The 23,035-nt window shown below is 43.0% G+C and overlaps 2 protein-coding genes across 2 annotated transcripts; one reads left to right on the forward strand and one right to left on the reverse strand.

Annotated features, from left to right (window-relative positions):
* Positions 1 to 207: 207 nt before the first annotated feature.
* Positions 208 to 14,732, forward strand: LOC130266496 (interleukin-2 receptor subunit alpha-like). The gene is made up of 7 exons (XM_056515768.1): positions 208 to 375; positions 8,738 to 8,923; positions 9,141 to 9,263; positions 9,554 to 9,781; positions 11,518 to 11,571; positions 12,452 to 12,524; positions 13,780 to 14,732. Exons 1-6 carry the CDS (start codon positions 300 to 302, stop codon positions 12,502 to 12,504), a joined length of 720 nt encoding a protein of 239 aa, XP_056371743.1. The 5' UTR covers positions 208 to 299; the 3' UTR covers positions 12,505 to 12,524; positions 13,780 to 14,732.
* A 4,764-nt stretch (positions 14,733 to 19,496) lies between these two features.
* On the reverse strand, positions 19,497 to 22,388 carry LOC130267058 (endonuclease domain-containing 1 protein-like). The gene is made up of 2 exons (XM_056516366.1): positions 22,074 to 22,388; positions 19,497 to 20,090 (listed from the first exon to the last, which is right to left on the reverse strand). The coding sequence occupies exons 1-2, from the start codon at positions 22,356 to 22,358 to the stop codon at positions 19,554 to 19,556; spliced, it is 822 nt and encodes a 273-aa protein (XP_056372341.1). The 5' UTR covers positions 22,359 to 22,388; the 3' UTR covers positions 19,497 to 19,553.
* Positions 22,389 to 23,035: the final 647 nt, after the last annotated feature.

Raw genomic sequence — 23,035 nt, forward strand, 5'->3', positions numbered from 1 at the left:
AGAGCTCTGGAGCCAGGAGCTCTGATGTGTCAAACCACTTCCTACACACGATGGCACGCTCTGCCACATCGAGCATCGAGTCTGGTTTCCTGGATAACAGACTAATACCTGAACAGAAAGCAGCCTTTGTTCTTTCCCGTGGAGCCAGCAAAACGATGATTTGCTGACCGAAGCCCTCACTGCACACGTGGGTGATGCTTCCAGGCAGCCTCATCAGGCAGTAATCAGCTCCTTGGCTTGGTTGGCAACAGCTCATCACTTCTGAGAAACTTCACCATCCTCAGAGGAGTGGAGAAAAGATGTGGACAAGTCCCGTGGAGCTCAAGTGGCTTTTGATGTGGCTCCTGTTTGGATTCGTCAAGGGGAAGGATGCAGGTAAAAGACTCTTTTTCCTTCTGGAGAGTAAAAATATGATTTGGGTTTTTTGGTGGCTATTGGAAGGTATTCGGTATTCACAACATCCTGATTTCTTTCAGCAAAGGAAAGATGTTAAGGAACTTAAGGAATTTATTATTCTAAGGAAATGAGAGAAATGGGTTCTGTGCCCACAAACTGTCAACTGCAGAAAATCCAGAGCTTTAGAGGATATTTTTTGTCTGACTAACGTATGTATCCTCCAACCCATCATTTGAACAGTGGGCAGATCAAAGCAGCCTGAGGCAGCCCTTTGAATTTCCTTTTTCCATTTTCTTGTAACTTTAGGAAACAAAAATAGACACTGAAATGCCAGTACCTTTGTAGATAAAATTGATAGCAATGCTTTTAGTTAAAATGTATCATCCAAATTTGCTATGGGTACTATAGATATGAAATACATTTTCAGCCATGCCTCTCTATCAGCAGTACCTATAAACTGTGAATGGAGACAGCTAATCCAATTCAGCATAATTTTACACATTTATAAATGGTGACACTGCTTAGATTTGGCTTATTTATTTTGACAAGTGTGTGCATTGAGAAATGGTCTGGTGATACATTAGTGTATTTAAATTTAAATTGCTTTGTTTAAAGGCAGGGAAAAAAAATCTTCCATTCTCAGAGCTCCATAAATATGATACTTCCTTCTGTGTCTGATGATGATGTCCAGGCTGAGAGGTATGAACAGACACAGCCTAAGGCAGGCTCTCAGATATGCTGGTACTGTGACTGCTGATGGATCATCTTTAGCAGGGCTGGGAATTTTCCTTGGGGCTGATCACTTCAAGGGAAGAGTGTATTGCTAATGACTGAACTCATTAATGCAGGAAGGACCTTCACCAGTGTTGAAGCCCCGGGTGATTTTATTCTCATTATTTTGTCAGTAAGTGCTGCACCTTCTCTTTCATGAGGAGCTTTCACTGCCAGATGAGGTGCCAGAGCCCTTTGGTGCTGCGTGCAGGAGCAGCACTGCGAGATGCTCAGCCAGAGATATGTCAGTGGGATCAGTTCTGGGATGAGTCAGGTCCCCCAGATCACACTTTCTGTATTACTCTGCCTGGAACATGTTGTGAAATTTCTTGCTGGCAGATCTCATTTATCAGAAATCTTTCTGTTTTTTTGGAAAAAAATCGAGGGGTGTCAGAGCAGTTGCATTTTATGCTATTTGATGTAATTTTATTCACCACTGAATTAATAAATGCACAGCTTTGCATTCTCTGCTGCATCACTAAGCTCTTCTTTCCTCAGCTTTCTGTACTTATTTTCAATGTGTCTCCCAATGTTTAAACATAATATTTATATATATATGTTTGTAATTTCTCCCTGCAAATAATATGCTAAGGTAGAAACACCACCTTTTACCAATTTAGGGGTTTTTAATTATGGAGACACTTAAGGTGTTGTAGCTGTAAGACCTGTTGGTTTTAATTCCTTAGGGGGTCAACAAGGAGACCTGGGAACAGACATAAGCAAAGCAAAGGGAAAGGGGTTGGGTCAAACTGGTCAAAAATCAACTAGGCCTCAGCACATACAGTCCTTTTTTAAAGTTATTTTGCCTCAGTATTTTCAGCGTGTCCCAGCACTGCAAGTTCAATTTTGTAAATAGGTCCAGCCCTAGATGGTGTTTGTCAAAATGCACTATCAGGAATAAATATAATTAGAGGGAAAAGGAGATAAAAAGCATTTGTTTTACAGAACAGTTTCACTGATAGTTCTCAAAGTGTTTTGAGAGGGCAAGTCCTGGGGGACTGGAGAAGTTAAGGCATGGGATGATCATTCATGTAATAGAAACTAAACTACACCTTAGTGCTAAGAAGAAGAGAAATGCTGATTTTCCTGTGAAGAGCATCACATTTATCTCCTTTATTCTGCACAGCAGCAGTGCCTAGAGGATGCAGGCCTGGGTGAAGTCTGAAGTGAGGGTCAAACACAAGGTAAAAGTTGGTCTGTGCTCCTACAACCCTTCCATCTTGCTATTCATCATACAGGGATACACTGAACAGATTTGCAACTTAAACCTGGAAAGGATTACAACTCACAAAATAAAGAAACTCATTCAAGTGAATTTCATTCACCCAAGATGGGTACCAGATCTCAGTCATTTAAATGAGAGGAATTTCTTTCCTATTATACTTGCATATCAGTGCTAGCTCCCATGGATTTGAAATGCAATGCAGAATACATTAAAGTTGTCAAACACAGACAAGTGATTCTTGTAAGGTCATCTAGAGAGCAAATACCTTTATAAACCTTTCAGCTAAAGTGGCCTTCACCAACAAAGGGCTCAATATACAGCTATAATTAAAAAAATGTTTGAAAAATGTTAAAAAAATGTGATCCTACTGAGGAAAAGCAGGTATTCCACACAGAGATCCTGCAGTACCTGCTTCTTCAGCTGGTGAAATTGTTCTCCCACCTCATCAGAGGTGAGATGTTATGTCCCTTTTTTCTTTTATTGCAGAAAAAATCCACTCTTTATCTACTTCTAGAAAGCTTCAGACTTTCTTCTAGAAAGCTTCTGACTTCACTCACTGTTGCCTTCAGAGTGTTGTTATTTTGGTCTCCCTACTTCATCAAAATTCAGCTTTGTCTGCCCTGTTTTCCCTGTTTCATTGATGCTATGTTCAAAGCCCAGCTTCTGGATATTTTCTACCCACGGATTCCATTCCCTGACCTTGGTCCTGAATTTTGGAACAACGTGGCTCACTGAGTCTTCTCTCTGTCTCCTCCAAAACCCTCATTTGCAAAGTCCTCCCATGACTTTCCTCACTTCATTTCCTGTTCTTCAGCCCTGCCAGGGGAGTAGCACTCTGTCATCTGCTGCTTTTTCTTGATGTTCTTGATTTATAAAGTGTGAGCCCTCACATAAAGAATATATAACCCTCTCTATGTGGAAAAATACTTTATGCATGACATCAGAAAAATCATTGCCAGGTGCAGAAAACTTCTATCTCGATCTTGAGATCTCCAGGGCAAAGCTCCATGACCATACTAAGTCTCTTAGTCAGGGAGAGGAGTCCTTAGGGCATATTTGAAATAAAAATTTCCCCACTAGATCTCATTTTTTCACTTTCCCGAGACTGGGACACACACTTGTCAGACCATTCAATTATTTTCAGAGAGGATATTCTCTACTGGCTATTCTGCTCTACAAAAGGCAAGGCTGAGAAAGTTCCAGACAAAGGAAAGAATCTGTATCTCTGCTGCTGTTTAAAAAAAGACTTTTTGTTTCCTTTTAGATGAAAATATCAAAGGCGTGTGTTACTGTGGTTGTCTATTTAAGCAAAAATGTCACACACCAAAACAAGGCTTTCACCTATGATGTTTTGAAAACTTGGCTCTGTGTTCTGCTACAAAACCATATGCTGTGGTTGCATTTAGAGAGTCTGAGCTCTGTGGCTTTAGCACGGAACCAAGGATGTTACAAACACGCAGAAACAGAAACAAATGTTCCCCGTTCTTCACTTTGTGCACTTTCTATGCAGCACACTGTGCCCAGGCTAGTTTTCCTCCCTCTTCCTCTTTCCTAACGTTCCCTCTTCTGATTCCACATTTTGAGTCCAAGTCCCCAGCCCAGCCTCCCTGTTCGGGCAGGTGTGAGATCCATCAAGTGCATCAGGTAAACCACTCTGATTATCAATGCAACCATGCAAGAACATTCTTCCACCACTGCAGCTGATGAAAAGAAAGAAGCACCTTAAAGCTTTGCTTTGAAGAAGGTAAATTAGGTGTCTGCTGTGCTCTAGAGAGGTGTGCCTGGCTCCACTTCTCACAGAAGGAACTAAGAAGGCACATTCCTGAGGCTAAATTATGCTTAGAATGAGAAAGCTTAGTCCACTGTGCAACCCACTTAGCCTTTCTATATATGGAAATTCTTTGTATTAGATTCTACTGCCTTGGTCAATGCCAAACAGCTGGTCAGCAGGATTAAGCCAAGAAGTGCATTTCTCCCAAACCCAGGTTTCTATGGTCCTAGAGCTCCTGACAGTTCATATTCCACTTTATTTTGCAGTGTTTTTCAGACAGAGACACCTGGTACAGCAAACTCAGCAGGGACTGAACTGCCAGATCCTTAGAACAGGATATTCTTTTTCTCCACCGCTGGGAATATTCAAACCCACCTCCAACCCCCTAAGGCTGGTCTCTCCTCCATTGCTGTTTGTATTAAAACTTGTGCTTGATCATTTTATCTGCACTGTATTTCAGTCACTTACACTGCAGACTCACTACTACTCAAATTATTTTTAAGATAATCTCTCTATAATCTAAGGTACAGCTAATTATAATCTCACAGGCAAATTACAATAAAGTTGGGGTCTGTACCCCAACCCTACATCTGTGATCTATTCCCATCTTAGAAATTCACATTAAATGACCTTAGTGGGGGAAAGAATCCTGCAGAGCCGAGGCTTGCTTGTTAAAGGGTCCTTTGGGAGTAAGTTTTGAAGTTAGAAAAAGTTCATTACCGTTTCAGTCCTGTTGTTGGTATCAATTCCTTCGCCTTGCCTGTATCAGTTTCATCTTCATGAGACTGTACCATGTAGAGAGCCCAGTTTCACATAAATCCCTAGGGCTGGTTTAGCTTTTCAGGCACAGCTGGGGAAATATCTTCCTTTTGGCCTGGTTTGATTTGTTGGTGTCTCTGGGGAGAGGTGCTCTTCATCTCTGAACTGGGCAGGTGTGTGCAGTGCCTGGTTTCTTCCACTGCTTCTGCCCAAAACTTAAGAACATCCAGTTTCCTACCAATCCCATCCTACTGCCTTTGTAGTAAGGGGAAAATAATCCTATTTTTGCACCTTGCTGCTTTAACTCGACATCAGAATAATGTCAGCGCTGGTGACACACAGCCACGTGACAGAGGAAGTTCTGACTTTAGGTTATTGTGGCATGACTCACTGTCTGTGTTTTACCTAGCACTAAAAATACCTGTTAGAAATTTTCCCCACTCTCTTCTTGTAGACTAAAGGTGTTGTTTTAAAACCTCATCTATCACTGCTCTGCCAGCTCAGACATGGAAGAGAAACAGGCAGGAGGGTTTTATGAAGCCTGGTACTGGCAGCACACCCACCAAGAGCAGTTTTGTGGTTGGGTGAGTAACATACTTAAGTGGGAAATGTGAGGGAAGAAACCTGAAAGAACTGATGTTGATTTAGATGCTGGGTTTCTTCCCCTCCAATATCTCCTGTGTGATATCTGACAGTTCATGTGGAAATCCCAGATGCCCTGAGACATCTCAAATGGCATCAGACACCCCAACTCACACCTATCTTCTGGCTCAGATGACCAGGCTTGCAGGTCTCAAAAAAGTTTTCAAACTTAATTTAGAAAGCTCTCCAGCAGAACCAATACCTACTTTTTAATTTTAATGTTTCATGGTTATCTATTGTCTCAATATACAAGTCTCCTTCTAATTCCAAGGGTTTGTCTCCATCCACTCCATCATAATAATTGAAACCACCTCCAGAATTTCTACAAATGCTGGAGGCACCAAAAATCCATTAATATGGGGAGAAACAGAGATTCCCATCTGCCTTAGGAGAGCTAAGTGTTCTTATAATTCTGCAGCTGACAGAAGGGCTAAATCTCCACGAACAGAACTACACCAACCTCTCTGTTTGGTATATTTGGTACCTCTAAGTGCAGAGAAGTGGAGTCCCAGGACACTTTTGGAGTGTGAGAAGGGAGAATAGTTGGTAGAGGCTGATGAATTTTGTGAATTAAGGAGCAGTGGACGTCAAGATAGAAAGAGAAGGAAATAGTGGCCCACAACATCTTGTCATGGGGACAAAAAATTGGAATATGTGCAGAGGGAAAATAAGGAGGCAACCAAAACATCAAGACACCTCAAGGTAACGTGAAGACAGTATTTCAACTCAGTAATAGCAGGAGTGCAACCCTGGAGCACCTGTGGAGGGATGCAGAATCCAGGGAAAGCTGGGCTGGGCAAAACCAGGTCACCACAGGCTGTGAGGCAGGCTATGCCCAGATGTGCTGAAAAAATCTACTCTGCCCTTCCCTACTCCCTGGATTCTTCCAATCCTTTGGCTATTTTACCACTCACACAGCAAGGATGCCGATTTCTTGAGGGGCAAACCATGCAGTTTCCTTGGGCACAAAGATGGAATGAAGTTTTTTAGGCATGATTCACTCCAGAGGTCAGTATGGTCCAGACTTCACCAGGTCTGCATCCTCTCTGCAATCTTCCCACACTGTGCCAGGAAGTGCCATGACATGAAACTGAGGAAAGATATGGAGATACTGCAACAGGTCCAGAGAAGAGCAGTGGAGCTGGGGAAGGGTTTGGAGCACAAGGCTGATGAGGAGAGGCTGAGGGATCTGGAGAAGCTCAGCCTGGAGAAAAGGAGGCTCAGAGAGGACCTTTTCACTCCCTACAACTGCCTGGCAGGAGGGTGCATAGGTTACATGCTGAGATTCTACTTCTTCTAGAAAGAGGAGTAAAAACCACATGAAGTGAAGCACTTCTGAAGGTATATAAGATACTGTGAGACAATTCAGAGCAATCATGGCAAAGGATATTTTGCAATATCTTTATTCATTCATGGCTCCTCCCAGTGTGAGGAGTGGTACAACAATAAACCCAAAATCTGATGACTGATATCAAACACATTGGTGAGGAGCTCTAGTATGGGAGGAGAAGTCAGTGTTTTGAAAGGTTTGATGGTTATGAAGGAGAAGGTTCTTGAAAATGGGGGCAAAATATTTTGTGGGACAATGAAGCAGTTAAAAGTCATAGCGAGGCAGGCAGAAGGTCACAAGAAGACCTTGGAAATTCATCTTCCAGAACTCTTTCTGGATCAGAGAAAGGAATATGGTTGTAAAGGCCAGAGAAGATACTGCAGTTATTTAGAAGACAAGAATTTGAGCAATGTGGATGAAATTAAACAGCTGGATCCAAGGAAGGTTGTGTGCAATCCAGCTGCAGTGTGGATGTTCTCTCTCTCACCATTTCTGCACAATCCCTGTCTGATGAGTGCAGAAGAACCCAACATTTGATCATCAATTAAAAGGATGTTTGCCCTTTATGATGAGTAGGTTAAATGTTGTGGGTTTTCTTAAGAAGAGACTAATGAGTTGTAGGTTTAAGCGCCTTGTGCTGAGATTCAGATCTGCAGTCTGCTTCAAAGAGGCTTTTGAAGTCTTGAGGGAAACAAGCTTTTAGCTTTCAGGGAAAGTGAGAGTACATGATCTCAACTTGCTGCTGATCTGATAACTCTTTAATTTTAATCACCCTGACAGTCTGTGGTAAACCATGTGGTTAACTATTTCGGGTGCAGTCGTTTTTCTCAAAGCCACAGTCTGATGTAGTTTACAAGGCAAATCCTTTGATAACACAAAGGTACAAGGGGATTAAAACAACCCTTATGTGGATTAGCTGCTAAACTGCTCACATACTTTTTGTTGTCGCCTTCTTCAAACTTTGTGACTTTTACTAAACAGCAAGACAATGTAAAGGAAAAAGGGCAGAAAATAACAAAGTGAAAGAAAAGGACTTTGCAGGGTTGTGGCTGGAAGTCACAGGTTGAGTGGCTCTTGGTCTTTCAAGGAGAAGTCACTTTGGGAGTCAAGGGCAGACACCAAATGATGAACAGTTATCAGGGACTCGAGGGCCTTTCAGTTATTTCTGCTGGTTGCTAAGGCTGCAGAAAATGTGAGGATGCAATGACTAAGAAATTTCACTCCTGATAGCTGTTACTCTTGTGCACAAGCATAAAGGGTCATGGATTGTGCACCCAAAGATCCAGAGTGCCAGCCCTGGTGCAAACAGACTATTTGATCCTTTAATTTCTCAGCCTTTAGGCCTTAAATAATCATTAAGTAGTGCCTTTATCAACCTCTGGGTCCCCAGCTCAGCCTGAGAAGGCTTTTCAAGTGCACTGAAATGATCTAACTTAATTCATTGCAATTGATTGAGAAGTATATTTGGATATGATTTGCTGATGACACAACACTTCATGTCCTTGTTTTGGGACAAGTTATATTTAGGTTTGCAAACTTATTTCACAGTAAGCTGCTCTTTGGTGTCCTCAGACAGAACTGAGAGTCTATGCCCATTCCCAATATTTGCTTATAGATGATTGCAACTTTTAATAGCTTATTGTGCCTCACTCCGCAGACTGAGGCTGCACACTCTGGTGTGGGTAGCTGCTCCCCAAAATTATTGTGTACAGCTTCATTAAGAAAATGTTGATAGTGTTTCATGTTGTCCATCTGCTGGACACGTCTGGTATTGAGAATGGAAGTCCTTGATGCATAAAGTGAAATGCCAGGCTGTACTGATTCTCAGGCTTTCTATTTGCAGGTAAATGCCCACAAGCTCCAATAACTGAATTTGCTGATGTTACTGCTGAAATGTATCCACTACAGACCAAACTGTACTATAAGTGTGACCCTGGCTATCGCAGAGAAGCTGGTGCATACGAAGGAATTCAGTGTAAGAGTGAACAGCAGGGTGCTGTTTGGAAATACAGACAATTTAAATGCATTGGTGAGTGAGTGTTGGGTTTTTTTCTACACAGAGAGGTGTTTCTCCAATGTATTACTTGGTATAAAACAAATTTTGGCATTAACAAAAGATCTTTTGTGCTTATCTTTCTAAGTTAGAACTTGAAACATTTCTATCCAACTTCTAAAAGCTTGGGTGCTCTGGCACTTCGTTCTGATATTTGTCCTGCTGTAACTCAACAAATGTAATTTCTCCACAGATGAGAAAAATTTGTCATCAATGGCTACCGTGATGGAGTTAAAACTTATACACAAGCCAGAAAGAGAGTCAAGGAGCCCTGCACCCCAGAAGCAAGAAGCCATTTCAGAGTCCAAACAAAAAGGTAAATAAGAGCTCATTCAATACTGTAATGCTTCTCCTGCTGATTTCAATGGAAGAAGTGAGTAATCTTTAATTATTTTGCAGTCAGAGGGAAAGAAATTATTTGTGTAATATCTTGGCTGAATAAGTGATACAGTGTAAGCAAATGCATATTTTATATCCTAACCAAGAATTTAAAAGGCTTGGTATATCCTGCTTGTCTATATTTTCTAAGAACACAAGATTTTCAAGAACAGGAACAGAATGCAAGATCTGTCTGCTTTAACCATGTGCTGCCTTGTGCTCCCACAGATTTCTGTGGTCCTCCCAAGACTGTTCCACATGCCTCCATAAGTCTGCCCCAAGAGCATTATGTGGGACAAGTCTTACATTTCAAGTGCCAGACAGGTTATGATAAGAGACCCCCCACCTTTGGCAACAGCACATGCAAGGAGGAGAATGGCAAAATCATCTGGACCCCCCTTGATATGAGATGCACCAATGACAGCAACCAGTGGCCACCACAGCCCATTGGGCCAGGTAAGATGGTTGTGATTACACCACAACAATGTCCTGACCTGCTCATCTGGGGTTCAGAGCCTCCAGCTGTTGTGAGGAGAGTGGGAGCTTCAAAAAAGTACTAAAGAAGTCCTGACACTGAGGGGAAGAAAAACTTCCTGTGTATTTAAACACCTTCACAGAAAGAGGTTTAAATGATGGCAAATCATTCCTTAGCCTCAGATTTTGTCAACAGTTTAAGTTTAAGGAATCACTCCGTCCTGCAAGTTCTATTGATGGCGAATCAGATTATTTATATAAAATGGAATTGTTTATTAAGACAAATAACAGGAGGTAACACAATAGATCTTCATCAGAATTACTCACTACATATAATAAACTAAAATAACTACTACCAGATTATTGCACAACATAAAACAGTGCATTGTATCAAAATACCTGTATTAAAGCCAACAAAAGAAACAGTAGCTTACTACTGAAATGATGATAATGTGCACAGACAGTTTCCTTCACTTAATCCCTTGGGAAGTAACTATGAAATAGGTGTCCCTACTCACAGGATAAACTCCACACATTTCCAGGAAAATGTACAGATTTCTGCTTTGTGAAAGTTTGCTGTGGCTTTTATAGCTGTAAAAGGAATGGCTGTCAGTGAGAAATCCAGTCTATTTTGTCATTCCAGCCCTTATGACCATACCAGACCACTGCACACACTGTTTCAGCATCAGCCCAGGACTTACTCCCCTATTTTATAGATCTATTTCCCTGTGGTGCCTGGTTCAGAGTGTTCCTAGTACAGAAGTCATAATTTACTGTCTGGTCTTTCCTCTTCCATCATGACACCATTGAAAATTTCACTTGGTGCTATCAGAACAGAAGAACTTCTTACTGTGATGGATATAACCCATCAACAAACCAGTCCTAGAAAATAATAGGACTATTGATTAATTAATAGGACTAATATTAGACCTATTGAAATTACATATATTTAAAAATTACAAATATTTAAAAATTTTTAAACTGGGTTTGTGAAAAACATGGGACAAAAAAGCCCCCTTGGCATTTATTTCAACATAACCATACTTCCAGTTGTCTGCAAAATGCTCTCAAACCTCAGCAAGGTCAGGTCCTTGCAAATAGAGCACCAAATATTTATTCCTCCAAAGTGTTGCCTTTGTATTTGCTATGATGTGATGTCTGCAATGAGGCTGGAACTTTCTCAGTTCTCCTTCAGTGCTAGCATGAAGAAATTTATCAAGAAACCACTATTACAGGACATCTTGTTAAAAATCTCTCCACATCTCATATTGGGGCAAGTTCAGAGCTTCCTTTTCAGGATAAGAGATAAATTAAATTAATTTCTTGCACCAGGGAAGGTGTGGCTTACATTTCTGGGCAAATATATGTCCTGGTTGTTTCCAAGTACTATCTTGGTACCTTGAAAGTCATCCTTCCAGTCTCAAATGAAGTAAAGATTTTAAATGGATCCCATTCCAGTTCACTTCATGCCCACCATTAGCAGGTATCAGTGGATATGTTGGTGTGCAGGCTGGAAAGTTCTACTGATGGCCAAGAAACAAACATGGCAATTTTTAAATGTTCTGTGCAGAGGGAGAGCTGTCAGACTCTACCCTTGGCACTGCTTTGGTGCTGGAATGAGCTGGTTCTCTGCCTGACTCTTTCCTCATCACTGCTCTGATGCACTTCATCAGAAGAGCAAATTGATGCAAAAATCAATAATTTCTCTCTCTTCATAGGTTTGACTCTTCTGTCCTCTTTCCCTTCCTCATCAGGGACACTGCCAGTGACAGGTATGCCATTTTATTAAATACTTCACTCCATCACACAGAGAACTTAATTGGTCTTTCAGTTTGTTGTTCTATTCCAAAGAGATCCATTTCTATTAGAAGAGCTACTAAATATGCTGCAAGACAAATCTGTATCCATATATTGTGTGAGAAGTTAGTAAAGGCAGTATAAACAGATTGTTTAAGCACTTAAGCTTTTATAAAGAAGTTTTCAAAGATTTGTAAGGAGTATAAAAGAAAACAGACCAACCAAAATTCTCTTTTTTAAATGGAGCCACTTTCAGATTCTTCTCTGAGACTTTTTGTGAATTCAGCAATTCACTTTAACTGGAAAAAAGCAGAAAAAATGTAAATATTTAAATGCTGAGGGTTTTTTCACATTTTCAAAGGAATAAAAAAGATGGGCAAATAGAACATTTCTTCATAGCTAAACCAGTGCATTTAGATGTCTGAAGAGATTTTCTTCTCCCCCTTCCCCATCTTCCACTCAGCCATTAGCTGATGAAGTAGAAATTGTGTCTTGCTGTGCATATGCTCAAGACTTTGCACAAGGGCTTTTGATTCCAGCTGCAGTCTGTCAAAAGCTAGTGCATGTTATAGTGAGAAGGAATAATGGAGTGAGGGGAAGGAAGGGAAGGAGGAGTTTTGCAAACTACTCCAGAGACCACAACATCAGTAGTCCCTGGTTATTTGACTGTGCTCAATCTCTAGTTGCCCAAGTCGCCTCTGGCTGGGGCCTGGGAACAATGGGACAACATGGAAAAATCCCTGCCTCTGAGCAGAAGGGCAAGATGAAACCTATCCCTGATCTTGCCTTTTTCTCCCAGCTGGAGTAAATGCACTATTTAAGATAACTCCAGGTGCTAACCATATTGATTTTCAGGTTTTACAGCTATGTGGTTTGTTCTGCTTATCATTCCCACTGCCTTTGTGTGACTCACCAAACAGACAATAAGGTAAGTTGGACAGAATGAGGAAAATGTGAAATCTAACCAAAAAATCCCTGGAGGTGGAAGAGTTATCAACTGGATCAGCCTCTCCCTATTGCATTGCTTAGATTTCTGGACATCTTTGGTGTTAAATATGACCCAGGATTTTGGGGTTGTCTGATTCAGCTGTTAGATGCTGGCATAAGAAAAGGAGGAACCAGAGCTTTTGAAATCAAAAAGTCTCAGAGCAAGTTGCCCAGAGAGGTTGTGGACTCCTCATCCCTGGAAGTGCCCAAGGCCAGGTTGGATGGGGCTTGGAGCAAACTGGTCTAGTGGAAGGTGTCCCCACCCATGGCAGGGGGATGGAATGAGGTGGGTTTTAAGATCCCTTCCAACCCAAATAACTTTGTGATTCCATAATTCTAAAAAGCACTCTTTGTCCCAGCCATTGTGGAACTGAGAATGGCAGTTCAAATAATGGGTGGGAGATTAATTCTGTGGGAAAATTAAGATTAATTATACAAATACATTGTTTCAGATAGATTATGCAATCAGTCTTTTTCTCTCTGACCAAACTGTAGGAAGTCTGGGGGAGCATCTGCCACCACAACCATGTAATTCTGTTTCCTTCATCCCCCTGATTTGAGTTGTGTCATGTCAACTTTGTATTTCAGATTTATTTCAGTCTGGCCTCCTCCCTGTTTCTGTTACTACACTGAGATGCACCAAAGCTGTTCCTGTTCACAGGCTCCCCATCCTAGTTAAGCCAAGATGCCCCTATTTAACATTTGGGAATTCTCCTCTTCTCCTCTCCCTTTGCTAATCCTTGTCCTTGTTTCTCTTCATGTTCCTTACTAATTACTGGTAGTTCTTAGCTGAATGGGGATTTTTCTTGAAAAGTGAAAAGGTAGGACCTCATGAAATCACATCAGAAGTAGACTTTTGTTAATTCATGGCTGGATAAAGCCATATAAAGTGTAAACAATGCTTTGAAACATGTTTTAGTGAAGATAGTCAACTACGGTGCAGATTGCCTGGGCCTTTCTAAAAATATGCTATGTGAAAAAGTGCCAAGAATGATCTACATTGTACTGGCTCTGTGGCAGAACAAAAGTGAAATAGCCAATGCCAGATAAAATAGTAACTGACAAATGAAAGAGTAACTGAGATCCTAAATGGTGTCTTCTGCAAAAAATAATCTGTTGTTTCTCATAGTAAATATAGAAGAAGCCGTAGAAACCTGTTTTTTCTCACTTGTAATAGAGTCTTTTTCCTGTTGTAGGAAAGATTTCTCACGGAATTGTGGCATTCAGATGCAAACTTGTGAAGTTAATGACTTGCCACAGAAGAAACCAGATTGTTCTAGCAACCCTAAGACCAGCAGTGGCAAAAGAGGAGGAAACCTGGACACTCAAATCCAACGTGTGAAGAAGGCAGAAGGTGTTACAGCTTAAGTCTTATGGGGACAGCATGACTTTCCACCTACAGAGTGCTGGTAGGAGGACTGCACCCCATCACTGACAGATGGGGAGAAAGCCCTGCCTGAAACTGCTTCCCAAACCCACTTCTCCTCCTCCCACCATGCAGCAGATGTATTTCCAATACAACTGCAGCCCCTCCCAAGCCACCAGGAGTACATAAGGACAATTCTCCCAGGCACATTAAAGGGTACCATTGTCATTTCAGCCCACACACCACCCTCCCCACAAACAGAGCAGCTTTGCTGGACATCTGACTTGACCCAGGTGGGCCAAGTGCAGGAACACTTTTCTCCTCAAATTGTTCCCGTTGGAAGTTAAACCCCTTCACCCCCTGCACTGCAGCTGAAAATCTGACTGGATTCCCTTATGGTTCACTATATACATGCATTCCTCATCACTCCCCTCCTCCCAGCTATTTTGGATTAGTGCTTTCCATTACAGTTCCTACATCATTCCTCCAGCTTAGACAAGGATTCTGCAGATGATGGCAGCTCCTTTTGTAGCAGCAGAGTGTGAGAGCCCAGTGCAAAGGCATCTAAGGACAGGCTCAAGCATCCTTAATACTTGACATGTTCTTGTATTATTGGGAATTTGCAAGGTCTGGATATTCTTTTGTCTCTTTTTAGCCACACTCAGCTGGGTAAGATGGGTTTCACCTGGCTGAATGCAAGTATCTCTGTCTGAAACAAGCAGTGGGGAGGAAAAAGTCCCTTTAGAGAGCAGTTAATCTCACCCTATTGCCTTGATATCTATAATAAAGGATATATATTATATATAATAATATATATTATTATTATGTAATTTATGTATGTGACTATGTATTAATTTATACACACACACAGATTTGTAGTTATTCATGTATATATACAGGTCAAATTACTCAGGGTCATGACCTGTTTCTCTGCATTGACTTTAATATGTCCAGATTGACCAGATTAACTACAGAAGCTTACCTGGCATATGACAAAAGCCAAATGAAATGGATCCCTTCCTTATAATTTGGAAGACATGAGGAGGTTTTGGTCTAGTTTTCTATTTCAAGATAGAGTGTATGTGTCATTGCTTTACTGCTTAGTATTCCTGTTGAATTATTCTCACTCTATAGCCTTGATGTTTATATTTCCCATGGCTTTTTTTTTATTCCTGTTGGAATAGGACTTATATGTACTACATACCAGAGGGTCCTGGGACAGCTGTGCCCAGGTGATCAAGAAGGCCAATGACATCATGGCTTGTAACAGCAGCAGAGTGGCCAGCAGGACCAGAGCAGTGATTGCCACCCTGTACTAGGCACTGGTGAAGCCACACCTTGAGTCCATGGTGTCACAAAGTGGTCAAAGATTAACCTCGATAGTTTTGGAGGTCTTTTCCAACCTAATTGTGGTTGGAGTTCTGGGATTCTGTGACATGGCCCTTCACTCTAAGTGAAAAGGAGGGTTTGAAGAGAGAAGTACAGGCAGCAAGGGTAAACAGGAAGCCATTTCGTCTTTGGGTGTCCCTCTTCTTCTGAGAAGGTCCACAGGCTTGGATGGCAGTAAAGGAGACAAACCCTGAAGAGGTCAGTGTTGATGGAAGTGAGGGGAGTAGCCATTCACACAGGCAGTGGGGATTCAAAGAGAAACTCTCCCTTTGACAGTGCTGTCTTCTAGATGACTTTAAAACATGAAAACACAACTTGGTTTTAAAAGAGAGCTTTTAATTTATGTCAGATATGAAAGTACCTCTAAGTTTAATGTGTGCTCTGCAGACAGAGATGTGTTCTAGGACTAGCTCTCAGATTTCCATTTTATGAGTTTACCTGCCATGTAATGCTTTCATATAGAAAATTCTGGCACCACCATTGGCACTGAGAAATTTTTACATGCATTATGTAGGAGCATTCCTCTTGTGCCACATGAGCAGGAGCTGTGTCCTGGAGTGATCTGTTACTCACTGCACTTCATGGGGCTAAAGATGGACCCCAGGGTTTGGAATCTCTGTATCCAGCTATATTCCAGAGTATACACTGAGACAGCTGGGGATGTTCAACCTGGGGAACAGATGACTCCAGGGAGACCTTGGAGCCACTTCCAGCGCCTAAAGGTGCTCCAGGAGAGCTGGAAAGGGACTTTAGACATGAGCATGAAGTGACAGGACAAGGGGGAATGGCTTCCCACTGCGAGAGGGCAGGGTTAGATAGGATATTAGGGGTACATTCTTAACTGTGAGGCTGGTGAGGCCCTGGTACAGGCTGGGCAGAGCAGCTGTGGCTGCCCCATCCTGGAAGTGCCCAAGGCCAGGCTGGACAGGGCTTGGAGCATCCTGGGATAGTGGAAGGTATTCCTGCCCATGGAAGGGGGTCGGAACTGGATGATCTTTCATGTCCCTTCCAACCCAAACCATAATTTAATGAAGCCCCAGGAAGCTGGACTCATGAGTCTTGTTTTTCCCCTTTTCCCATAGTAGTACAGCTGTTTAAGACAAGTTTTCTGCAGCTGTTATATGAAAAGGATGTGATGTGTTAACCTGGGATATCTGCATGTGTATTCACAAGAGCTGGCTTATACATTCCCAAACTACGTGGTCAATGGCTCAATGTTCTGCCTTCTTCACCTGCTCTCTTCTTTTTCTTTTTCTCCTTCTTTTTTTTCTTTTCTTTTTTTCTCTCAAAAATCAAGATAAAATCACTTGCTTTTAAATCTTTTTACATATCTAAGATCCAGAGTTTACCTAGACACGAAGTATTTGTGGGTAGCCATAGTTATTAAATTCCACCTGCATATAAACCAGCATGGGATGGACAGAGATAAATCACTCCTCCTAGCGTTTACTGTCTGAAGGATGGAGGCACTGCAACCTGTTTACTTCCAGCTCAGAACCACTGGTTCAGCCTTCTTGAGCTTTCAGGTTTTTCCATCATATTTATATCACACAATTTCATTTGCTTTGGCCTTTGTGAAGGTAGTGGGAAAAGGTGTAACCTCATATGAAAAGAAAAACAAAAAGATGCCAACTTGCACTCTCAATGTACAGTACTGCTATTGAATGATATTGGCATTTTCTGGACATCTTCAGCATCTGACGTAAACCCCTCAAATCCACTGGCACAGCAGAAACATCCATCCAGCACTTGAGACAGATCAGGCTGATCTTGAGTGTATTTTCCCTCTTAGCTCTCTTCAATAAATGAACCTGCCTCTTTGGAATGTACTTTAGATTATTAAGCATTTTGAGGCTCTGAGTTTACAATTAATCACAAATTAGCAGTTCCTTAAAAGTAATGTCAAGTAAAATCGGTCTTTGCTTAAATTGTTGCTGCTTTCTGTGTAAACATAAATGTGACCTGGATTCTCAGAAGCAGCTCATGTTGTGGTCTTTGAGTATTCCTTAGAAAGGATCTGATGTTTACACAGACATAAATAATCATCAGGATAGTTTTGCTGAGCCATTCTTAAATGGAGTGCCATCCACCAGGGAAGGATATATTTGAAAATGCAAAACTACTTTATATGTTTGGGTTTTGGTGTTGGCTATTGGAGCTCAAATATTTGCACAGTCTCTGTGTGAAATCTGAGTTTGTAAATCCTTTTGAAAGAGAACCCAGGTAATAACCAAGAGCAGCAATAAGAACAAACAAAATAAATAGGGAAACTCTCCTATTGTGCAATTAGTTAGAATAAGTTTGGTGGTTCTTGTATACATGGAGCATAACTTCATGGACGCTCCAGGTACACAACAGATAGTAGTTCCTCTGAAATCAAAGGAGATTTAGTCTTATAAAGCTTTCATAACAGCTGTGGGCTTTGTATCCAGAAGCTAAGATGGTTAAGCAAGTATCTAATATTGACGTAATTTCTCAATCTGACTTTGGATATCAGAATAACACATCAGAATAAACAATTAGGTTTTGATAAATTTAATTTCAATCTCTTCTAAAAGTTCCCAGCAAGATAAAGCACTTAGACTGGTGAAAGTAGTCCTTTCTTTCCTTTTTCTATATTAGCATTTAAGTTAAGACAGGAAACATCCAATGGGACCACCTGTGAGACTCAGGAATGACACCCATGTCTTTGATAATCTTTTCCCACTTTGTCCATGCCCATTCATGGCATGGCATAACTGGTGTCTGATGCTGAAACTTGTGTGAGTGTTATGGCACCCTCAGATTGCTCTTGGACCAACAATGTCCTGCAAGGATGCTCTGGGCACTGTAACATCAATAGTGATTGTAGAAATTTCAGTGGGAAACAACTTGTGGTTTATGTTAGACAAGACTCTGCAATCCAGCACTGCAGCAAATGACTTTTATTGTAAGCTCTTGCACAATAAATGATGTGGCACCCAATGATCTTTTACAACCATTGAATACATTTCCCCAAATCAATTTCCCATAAGGCTGCAGAAAAGCTTCAGAAGCAGAGCAGAGAATGCAGGTATCCAAGGAGAGCATCACAGGAATTTAGCTTTGGCTGCTCTAAGCTTTCTATGTATCTGATGCCAAAGGCTGCCTGTCTGATACAACAGGTGCTGCTCTCAAGGTGCACTTTCAAAAGCAAGCAAACAAAAGCATGTCCCAGGATCACATAATCACTGAATTGTTGGGTTTTGCAGGGACTTGTCAAGATCTTCTAGTCCACACTCCAGGCTCAAGCAGGATGAGCTGGAGCAGGTTGTCCAGGATCATTGTTAGGGTTTGGGTATGTGCAGACATGGAGATGTCCAGACAAGGTGTCTGGGCAGCCTGAGGTGCCCTGGTGCCTTGGCCTTGCTAAGGAGGTGAGGGACAAGTCAGCTGCACACTGTCAGGGACAGCTAAGGAGGAGAGGACTCGTCCCTGAGAGCTCTCTCCTGAGATGGGCAGCAAAGCAAAGCAGCTGGAGGCTCTGCCCACGGCTCTGTGCCTTTGGGCAGAGCAGGAGGTGCCCTGAGGGACAGAGCTGGAAACACACAGAGCAGGAAGCAGCACAGAAGCTGCACAGGACATTTGTCCCCCTCTGCTCTGCTGTGCTGTGCTGTGCTGAGAGCCCAGCTGCAGTGCTGCCTCCAGCTCTGGGGCCCAGAGCACAAGAAGGATACAAAGCTGTTGGAGTGGAGTCCAGTGCAGGCCATGAAGGTGCTCTGAGGGCTGGAGCACGTCTGCTCTGGAGAGAGGCTGAGAGAGCTGGGCATGTTCAGCCTGGAGAAGACTCCAGAGAGTGCAGTACCTACAGGATGTCTAAGAGAGCTGGAGAGGGTCTTTGGACAAGGGTATGGAGTGACAGCACAAGAGGGAATGGTTTCCCACTGATGGAGGGCAGGGTTAGATGGGATATTCTAAAGAAGTAAATTCCTGGGAGCAGGCTGTGGTGTGAGCAAAAGTTACCCAGAGCTGTTTTGACTGCCCCATCCCTGGAAGCATTGAAGGCCAGGCTGGGGAGGGCTTGGAACAACGTGGGGTAGTGGAAGGTGTCCCTGCCCATGGCAGGCAGGTCAAAATGAGATGACCTTGGAGGCTTTAATGTCCCATCAAAACCAACCCATTCTGTGATTCAGTGATTCAGTGATTCTGTGACATGTGGGAAAATTTTCTGAGCCTTTTCCATGAAGGATGTGAGGCTTATTGCCGGGGACAGGCATTGTTGAACAGAGTAACATCTTTCCCCCTATAGAGCTGAGACAATTTCGTTTCCAGCCTCCCCAGGTTGAGGTTTGTCACCTGGTTATTGCCTCTCTCGTTCTTAGCAATGGCCCCCCAAGCCCTAGTGGGATTTGTACCCACCAGGCAGCAGGCAGCTGACCAGATGTGGCTGGGTATATTAACCCTCCCATTGGTGACGTTTGTTTTCCCAGGTACAGCACCTGTGATGACATAAGTGGTATTACAGCCGTTGGCCTTGTTGCGCATTGTTGTGTCCTCGTACTCTCTCCAGGCACCCTGGTTGAGTGTGCTGTACTGGGGCACTATGTTGGTGAGGGTGAAGGTAGCCCACGTGCTGTTCTGGTCATGAAGGTGGCTACTGGGACACAAGTGACCACGGTCCACAGGCATCACGGCACTGCTGTAGTCATTGTCAACAGCCTGATTCTTGCCAATATTCGCTGAATGGATGGATGACTCCTCAGCCATTTCCTTGCCATAATTTTTGTCGATCAGCTTGACAAGGGAAGAAGAGGAAAAGGTGTCAGTACTGAGGATGCATAAAATGAAACAGATTACCCTGAAGCAGGGTCAAAATCACATTTTTTGTCATCTCAGTATAGGAAAATGGATGAATCAGAGAGAAATCATATACATGCCCCTCCTGCATGAACACAAAAGCTTTGTAGAGAAAGCAGCTCAGAATGTGACTGCTCTCATTTTGACTTGTGACGTTCGTCATCCAGCCTGAAGCCTGTGCTGGGAGCATGGGTGGTTACATGAGAAAAGGAGCATTTCCCACTCCTAGCATTGAAAGGTGACTTTGGTGAGACACCTTCCCTGCCAAATCTATTTCCCTTTTCTCCTGTCTCCACAGCCCAAATATGCCCAGGGCTCTGCCTGGATCCCCTCGTGCCACGCTGTGATTCTGGGATTCTGTGATTCTGTGATTTTATGTGTGGTTGCTACAGGTGTAGCCCAGTCCTGGAACACCAGAGGTTGCCTCCTCTAAGCCCATACCCAGTGAGATGTGAAAGGACATCAGTCCTGCAGCTGAGGTTTCCCTGGTAGTGCTGCAGTTTGTTCAAGGATGAACAGTTTTGCTCAGGAAGCAAAAAGATCTCAATGCAAATGGAATCTGTTAAAGCAGAGCTAAGAATATGTCTGAGACCTGATCTGGGCCAGGGAACATTTTCTGCAACATCACTCAAAAGAAGTTACAAATGATCAGCATCTGAGAGGAGCCTTTAATATCAAAATAGTCCTGGAGAAATTTTGGCAGCACTCCAAAAAGGCCTCTGGAGAAAGTTAAAAAATTCAATGTTTTTCCAGGTATCCTGTATCAATGGTCTAGAAAGATAAGGCCAGTGATGGGTTTGGAACATGCTGGCCAGGTGGAAATTGGCCTGGCCCATGCAGTGGGTTTGGATTGAGATGATCTTTAAGGTTCCTTCCACCACAAACCACTCTATGATTCTACAAAATGACAGAAGTTTTTATGCCTTGATAATGTGGAGGCTGCAGTAGTACAATGGCAGATTAATTATGTATATTCCTGTGAGTTACAAATGCAAATGGTTATTTTTTTCCATAACTTCAACAGGTGGTTTCTCATCTGTAGGGACGTATATTTAGCCTTCCTCTGGAAGTGGACATTATGATCATCCACATTTTCATTTGAAATTATCCCCCTATACTGCCCATAACAAAGGTCCTGAATTTACTGCCCTTCTATTCCTTAATTGTTCTGACCTGTCTTCCTGGAGTTCTGAAGGACATTTGGGAGGGTTCCAAAGCTTGGAGTTCTGTCTGTCTTCTGGAGCATGCATGCTTGCCCATGCATGGAGATCACACCCTTCTGACTGCACTGACACTGATGCTCCTCACTTTTCACTGCCTCAAACATCACTCCAGAAATCCCTCCACACTTAAGCTGACCCTCTCATCTCCAGTGCCTTTTCCCCCAAGGCTTTGTCCCTGGATCATCTCACCCTCTCCTGAGTTTATCCTCACGTCTCTCCCACCCCTCACAAAGCCTGTTTGACTCTTCCCTGGGAGCAGATGAGCTCTGTCAGGGATGCAGAACAGCTCAGGGCAAAGTGGGGATCAGATCCCAGCAGGACTGTTGGTCCCTCAAGTTTAGCCTCTCTTGGGTGCCTTTTCCCCATCACTTGGTTCCCCACCCACAGCAGGGCAGAGGGTGGAGAATTATTTGACTTTGTAATGTAATGCAAATTAATTGGATTTGCTGTTGTTGTCAGGTCAAGGCAGAAAACTGGGCACCTTTGGGATATGATTCATCTCATCCTCCTGCTGATGTCTCAGATGCATCAGAGAAAGCATTTGGTTCAGGTGTTTGAAATAAAAGGAGGAAATTTCCATCCAATGTGTCCATTTGCATGTGAGTAGTGGTGTGGTAGGAAACAGAAGTGGTAATTTAAATGCTGCAGCTCATTTCTGAGTGAGTGGATGGTGATGTCCTACAAGAGAGACACTCACCTGGGGCTCAACAAACCATGATTCATATCTCTCTCCATTTCCAGGATTATAGATGTAAGCAGAGTACACTGGAATTCTCAGAGTTTTGTCATACATGGTGGCAAAGTGATATTTGTTAGTTAAGCGCTGGCAGATCCTGGCTGCATTTGTTGGACGCAGGGTGTCACCTGGGGGGGTCTTCTCATAGAAAAACTGAGTACATTGTTTTTTAAAGGTCTTCACCACCTCGCTGTGTCCCAGGCAGAGGCAGCTCGCCAACACCTGCAGCAGCAGCAGCCCCAGCATGGTGGGAGGATTTCAGTGAAGGGCTCTTGCTCCCCTGCAAGGCAAATGCAGAGGGACACTCAGCTTGGACACAGCTGGGCATGGCCTGGAGGCTTTTTGTGCAGAAGCAGAGAGCTGGCAGAGGAGGGGATTATGAGGGAGCAGGAAAGGAGTAATTTCTGTCTGCTGGATATGGGAAATCCACGAGGGCAATAAGGGTGAAACCTAAACCAGGGTTTAGGTGCCCAGAGGAGGAGGCAGCAGTGAGAGAAGTCAGCCTGGGTGAGGAAGAAGCCAAAGGCACCACGACTGCAATCATCTATCACAGCAAAGTTATCTTGCAACTGAGGCACAGCCCTGGCACAAGGTCACCTTTCCCCACCTCCCTCCTGCTCTGGGCACCTCCCCACAGCAGACACCTGCAGCTGGGCACGGACTCTGCTCAGCCCCCTGCAATGCTGAGCTGGGCTTTCATCTCATGGGGCATTGGGCAGGGCAAGAACAGCAGTGCTGCAATTCCTACATGTCTCTGGCCCCATCCAGCTTCTCACAGACACACAGCCCCTCCAGTCACAACCAATCCTGAACCCAAATGATGCACTTGGGGTCCTGCCTCTCAGCTGACATTGGGCAATGGCTGTCCTGCTGCTCACCTTGCATTTCCACGTTATCCAACCCCAGACTCTGAACTTGCAGAC

Source organism: Oenanthe melanoleuca, chromosome 1A (assembly GCF_029582105.1).
Source record: "Oenanthe melanoleuca isolate GR-GAL-2019-014 chromosome 1A, OMel1.0, whole genome shotgun sequence".
Classification (NCBI taxonomy): Eukaryota; Metazoa; Chordata; class Aves; order Passeriformes; family Muscicapidae; genus Oenanthe; species Oenanthe melanoleuca.

Bases quoted from the DNA above. Each gene is read 5' to 3' on its own strand.
- LOC130266496 (XM_056515768.1), top strand. From the start codon at position 300: ATGTGGACAAGTCCCGTGGAGCTCAAGTGGCTTTTGATGTGGCTCCTG. The intron at 376-8,737 runs GTAAAAGACTCT...TTCTATTTGCAG, and splicing joins CGTCAAGGGGAAGGATGCAG to GTAAATGCCCACAAGCTCCA. The intron at 11,572-12,451 runs GTATGCCATTTT...ATTGATTTTCAG, and splicing joins AGGGACACTGCCAGTGACAG to GTTTTACAGCTATGTGGTTT.
- LOC130267058 (XM_056516366.1), bottom strand. From the start codon at position 22,358: ATGCTGGGGCTGCTGCTGCTGCAGGTGTTGGCGAGCTGCCTCTGCCTG. The intron at 20,091-22,073 runs GTGAGTGTCTCT...TCCCTTGTCAAG, and splicing joins CATGGTTTGTTGAGCCCCAG to CTGATCGACAAAAATTATGG.